At 64.3% G+C, this 5,920-nt stretch overlaps 1 protein-coding gene across 1 annotated transcript; it reads right to left on the bottom strand.

Moving 5' to 3' along the window:
• Positions 1–313: 313 nt before the first annotated feature.
• On the bottom strand, positions 314–5,544 carry LOC119097126 (zinc finger matrin-type protein 3; the record flags this gene model as incomplete). Its single annotated transcript, XM_037220176.1, is given in 7 exon segments — positions 314–537; positions 1,714–1,861; positions 2,270–2,377; positions 2,804–2,931; positions 3,740–3,834; positions 4,778–4,904; positions 5,378–5,544. Coding segments are annotated over 6 exon segments (753 nt in total), but the record flags the coding sequence as incomplete, so codon positions are not given.
• Positions 5,545–5,920: the final 376 nt, after the last annotated feature.

Raw genomic sequence — 5,920 nt, 5'->3', positions numbered from 1 at the left:
TCCCGAACCCTGACGAAGAAAGACATCCACACCTTGCCCTGAAAACATCAGCGACACAGCAACAGAAGCGCGTGTATCTTGACCAGATAGGAACTGCTCGCTACTCATTAAAAGCTGCACATATCACGTCTCGGCCGCCACGTCCTGACGCCGGGAGGCCTCACCGACACGTGCACGAATTATCTTTTGATTCATTTCAACGCGACAGCCCTGCAAGTCCTGCGTGCGTAGACGGCAGACTACGCACCAGCTGAGCAATACTGCCGGGCCTCATCTGGCAGCGTGTGATGGTCGGAACGCCGTTTTTCACCACTCCGACTGGATCGCCAACTGGGCCTTGATCTCCGATTGGTCAATCCGTCGCTCGCGCGCAATGCCACCACCCTGATTGGCCCGCGGCGAGTCGGCACACACTGCGTGGCCCTCGCCGCTCCAACACCGCCGCCCCTGCGCGGAGCGCTCAGGCCCGCGGCGGGCGTGGGTTGGAACGGCCTCGTCGAGAGGCGACAAGCACCAGTCTTGATTAGGCCGAGACCGCTGCAACAAAGAACGGACGCTCTGATCCCCCGTCATATGATGCAGACGTACTCACGGGATTTTTCCGAGAGGCACCAAGTGCACATGATTGAAGTCATTGACCCGGACGTAGGCACACCGCTGAACATTTTCCGCCAACATTTCTGACCCACTGACAGCCTTTGAACGAGTGAATACCAAACTGAAAGTCTGCTTTGCGCTTCGTTTGACCCGAAAACGACAATGACTTCTGGTGACGTGGGTGACGTGGGCTCACATCTCTTCCCCACAGCCAAACGCTGGGACAAGCGTCTCCATTCGGCCAAAAGCATGGCCAACAACGGGCCGCGCTGAGGCAGAGGCGAACACTGACGCAAGCAGAGCAGGAAGCTACCCCAACATCGAAATGGCGATCAGAACATTCTCAGCTCGAAACACCCGAGCGACACAAGCGGCTGCTCCGAGCCCAAACTGCTCCCGCCTTCCACGTGCTCCCTCGAATCCCCAAGGGTGACCCCCCTTCCACGTGCTCCCTCGAATCCCCAGGGGTGACCCCTCCTTCCACGTGCTCCCTCGGATCCCCAAGGGTGACCCCCCTTCCACGTGCTCCCTCGAATCCCCAGGGGTGACCCCTCCTTCCACGTGCTCCCTCGAATCCCCAAGGGTGACCCCCTTCCACGTGCCTCGAATCCCAGGGGTGACCCCTCCTTCCACGTGCTCCCTCGGATCCCCAGGGGTGATCCCTCCTTCCACGTGCTCCCTCGGATCCCCAAGGGTGACCCCTCCTTCCACGTGCTCCCTCGGATCCCCAGGGGTGACCCCTCCTTCCACGTGCTCCCTCGGATCCCCAGGGGTGACCCCTCCTTCCACGTGCTCCCTCGGATCCCCAGGGTGACCCTCCTTCCACGTGCTCCCTCGAATCCCCAAGGGTGACCCCCCTTCCACGTGCTCCCTCGGATCCCCAGGGGTGACCCCTCCTTCCACGTGCTCCATCGAATCCCCAGGGGTGATCCCTCCTTCCACGTGCTCCCTCGGATCCCCAGGGGTGACCCCTCCTTCCACGTGCTCCCTCGAATCCCCAGGGGTGACCCCTCCTTCCACGTGCTCCCTCGAATCCCCCGGGGTGACCCCTCCTTCCACGTGCTCCCTCGGATCCCCAGGCGGCCCCCCCCCCCCTCTCCGCGGCCCCTCACTCACCCTGGCGGCGGCGCGGCCCGTTAGTAGGCGGAGCGGACGGTGCTGCGCTGCTTAGCCACCTCGGACTTATGCTTTTTGCTCTCGAAGTGCTGCGCGAACTGGGTCTCCGAGTTCATGGTCAGATTGCAGGGCAGGCAGTAGAATTTCCCTGAGGTGACCGAGGAACGGCGTCAGCGGGGCACAAATACTGAAGACACGTACATATGAATGTCATCAGCCAAGTACATGGACTATTCCGTGCCACATACCATCCCCGAGCAGCCGTTAGAAAAAAAATGGGTAGACCATTGTGACGGTTTAGGCTTATGACTGTATTGTTTTTATGGGCCAGAGCACGAACACAGTCCTGCGGATGACACTGCACCTCTCACGATGCGTACACATTCGGAAATGTTCAGGTGGAAGTTTTGTTCAGGAAAGGTTATCAGACCGCGTGCGAGCCAAACAAGGCAAATGGACAAGGACATGGTGAACACTGTCTGTGCGGTGGTCAGTAACGGCATGCGACCATCGCCCCCTCCCCCTCTCTCTCCTTCTCCCCCTTCCGCTCGCTGACCGGAGGGCGTCTTGTAGATGGAGAAGTCCTTGTGGGGGCGTTTGGCCGGCGGCTCGGTGGCGGACGTCGTCTCGTCCTGCGCCGCCTGCTCCCCGGCCGCAGTTGGCTCTGGCGGGACCGGGCGCCGCCGGGAGTCAGCCTCACAGCGCGGCTCACTCGGCAGCGGCGCCACGCCCCACTGACCGTCCGCGCGCACACACTGCGTCCGGCTCCAGGTGCAGCAGTGACACTGGCTTAGGGTCGTGGCATTGCAGTAATCGAGCTTTACCAAATACACACCAGGCGGCGTTGCACCAAAGGATCACGTGACATGCGAGCTTCATCAAGTCCACTCTACAAGACTCCTGTTCAAGTCCACCTCCGGCATCAAGGAGAACCCACGCTGACATCGGTCCAGCCCCGCATTTGTAGCAGACAGCGTGGACCGTCGGCAGACAAATCCCGTTTCACCGAGCACAGGACGGCCGGCAGCGCCAGGACACGGGACCCGCGGTCTGGCCCAGCCCGCCGCCTCGGTGTGGCCACGCCACTCACCGACTGGAGGCGGCTCCGGCAGCGGCAGGCCCAGCTTCCTGGCCTGCAGCTTGTGCTTGCTGCCGTTGATGTGGGTGTCCAGCTGGAGCTGGCACGTGGCCGACACGTTACAGATGTGGCAGAAGAACCTGGGCACCCACCAGCCGACAGGCAGAGTTAGCTGTACAGCACGTCTTCGCCGCCTCGCCGCCAGGGCAATGTAAAACCATTGGATTTCAACGGACCAAACTATTGCCATAACAGTCGGTAACAGAGCGTTTTTAAGCCCTCGTGTCATTGCGCAACAGCAGGCGAACAGCCAGAGGCCCCGACCTCTGGTGCCCGAGGTCGGGGCCACGGAGCTCCGATCCCGTGCTGCAGGGGGGGGGGGGGGGGCGATGGTGGGGGCCCAGTGGTGGGCAGACAGACGCCGAGTTCAGGGAGCGGTCACAGCTGGAGCGGGAACGAGGAGGGAGATCTTAACGACGACAGGGGGTCGGCCTAGAGGCACTAACTGATCCATGAAATACAACCTGGCCCCAGACCCACGACACAAAGTCAGACACAGCCTGACCTGGCCCCAGACCCACGACAAAAAGTCAGACACAGCCTGACCCAGACCCACGGGATGCAGTCAAACCCTGACCATGGCCTGTGAGACACAGGCTGACTCAGACCCACGGGTCGCAGTCAGACCCGGCCATGACCTGTGAGACACAACCTGACCCAGACCCACGGGTCACAGTCAGACCCCGACCATGACCTGTGAGACACAACCTGACCCAGACCCACGGGTCACAGTCGGACCCTGGCCGTGGCCCGTGACACACAGCCTGACCAATACCTACAGGTTAGTCAGACCCACAACCCCACGAAACACAGCTGACTGGAGACCAGATATGAGCCACAGCAGTGCGCCGCGCCGACCCGCTCCGTGCCGCGGCCTCGCTACCGTACTTGCTCGGCGCTGCACCGGAGGCTCCGGAGGCGGTGGCGGCGGCGGCTGCGACGGTCGGTCTGCCCCCGGCGTTCACCAGGTTACCGGGCGCCACCTGGCGGCCAGTGACGGGGGGCGGGACGTCAGCCATCTCCGGGTCACAGGCCACGACCGCCGCCGCACGCTCAACGGGGACATGTCACGTGCTCTGAGCATGGTATAACGGCGCAGAGGCGACGGGCACGCTGGCGTGCGATACGTCCATACACACCCGCGAGGCGGGATGAACGGCTGCACCAGCCCGGGCGCACCCTGTCAGTCTGCCCAGATCGGTGGAGGGCGGACACCAGCGCCGGTCCCGGACGGCCGACCCCATCTGCGACACGCACGCACGAACACCGACTTGCGCCACTGCCCGGCTTCCGGTCATCAGCCTGCAAACACGCGCGCCAGGTCTTCGACGACACCACCAGGCGGGGCACCAGCATGTGCACGCCCCCAGCGGCGTCGGGCAGGCGTTAGCTGGAGTCGGGTCAGTCCCGGAGCGCCGGCGGCCGGTACCTGCGCATCTCGGGCGGGCGTTAGCTGGAGCCCGGTCAGTCCCGGAGCGCCGACGGCCGGTACCTGTACGTCAGCGGGACCGTTAGCTGGAGCCCGGTCAGACCCGGAGCGCCGGCGGCCGGTACCTGTACATCAGCGGGACCGTTAGCTGGAGCCCGGTCAGTCCCGGAGCGCCGGCGGCCGGTGCCTGTACGCCAGCGGGACCGTTAGCTGGAGCCCGGTCAGACCCGGAACGCCCGCGGTCGGTACCTGTACATCAGCGGGACCGTTAGCTGGAGCCCGGTCAGACCCGGAGCGCCGGCGGCCGGTACCTGTACGTCAGCGGGACCGTTAGCTGGAGCCCGGTCAGACCCGGAGCGCCGGCGGCCGGTACCTGTATGTCAGCGGGACCGTTAGCTGGAGCCCGGTCAGACCCGGAACGCCCGCGGTCGGTACCTGTACATCAGCGGGACCGTTAGCTGGAGCCCGGTCAGACCCGGAGCGCCGGCGGCCGGTACCTGTACGGTGACGACGGACGGATCCGCGAGCGCCGCGGCCAGGCTCGACTTGACTGGGCCGTCGGCCGGCCGGAGCGCGGTGGTCGGCCTCGGCGGGTACGGCCGGCTCTGCTGCTCCTCCACCGGCCTGGGGCACGGCGCCGGGTCAGCGCCGCAACCGCGCCAACGGGTCTCTCCCCCCTCAGTCACACAGGGCCACCGACGGCCACAGACGCACACACAACCCGGACGCATGTCAACACTGGACGCAGCTGGACAGCAGACACGACCTGACAGCATACTCACTTTTCACCAAATACAGATTTTATGATCTATGCATGATACAGACACACTGGTGGAGGAAAAACGAACAGCAAACGCGGATACCAGACACGCTCGCGAACGACGTTCTAACCACCACCACTACTACTACTGTGCACCTCCAACCACTCACTCGAAAACTGCGTCGACCGAGAAACTCGGACGGCAGACGGGCGGACTGCGGACACGTCCGACCATAGCGTGTGTCCGTCGGCGGTCCGGTCACAGACACACACTGGCGACAGGCCCACTCTGACCCCTCAGACGCGAGCGGCACGGCGGCCGGCCCAGCCGACTCACAGGCGCTGCCAGCGACCCAGGCGGCTGTTGTAGTATCCTGTGCGCAGCGGCGGCTTGCCCTCCAGCTTGCGCACGTGGTTCCTGCCGGCGTAGTGTTGCGACGCGTGCTGTACGGACGTGAAGCTCAGGTCGCAGATCTTGCAGTACAGGTCAACCTTGGCCGAGTCCTGCCAGCCAGGGCCAGGGGTTACAGGGCGTCCATCACTGCCTGCCCGGTTGCCGGAGACGCTAGTTCCAATCCAAACCCCGTTGCAGCGCTGACCGACTGAATAAGCTCGAACGAAAGTGTTCACGTTTATCAGGTGGCCCTGCGTTGCGCCCCACGTTCACACGCCGTCGCACGAAGCCGCCATCTCCGGCCGCCTCGCCGCGGGTCATCGCCGCAGACCAGGCGGGTGCGGTCGGGGTCAGTCCCGCTCCGGCGCACCCTGTCAGAGGGCACAGCGCGCCGCCCCGAGGACCGAGCCGAGCTAGGCTCAGCGCCCAGACTCGGGGCGTTCCAGGCGGCGTCGGCGCCGACGGCCGTACCGACGCAGATGTGGG

This window comes from Pollicipes pollicipes, unplaced genomic scaffold (assembly GCF_011947565.3).
Source record: "Pollicipes pollicipes isolate AB1234 unplaced genomic scaffold, Ppol_2.1 Scaffold_4295;HRSCAF=5057_pilon_pilon_pilon, whole genome shotgun sequence".
Lineage (NCBI taxonomy): Eukaryota > Metazoa > Arthropoda > Thecostraca > Pollicipedomorpha > Pollicipedidae > Pollicipes > Pollicipes pollicipes.
The sequence above is the reverse complement of the archived record's forward strand: the minus strand, read 5'-3'. Positions and strand labels throughout refer to the sequence as shown.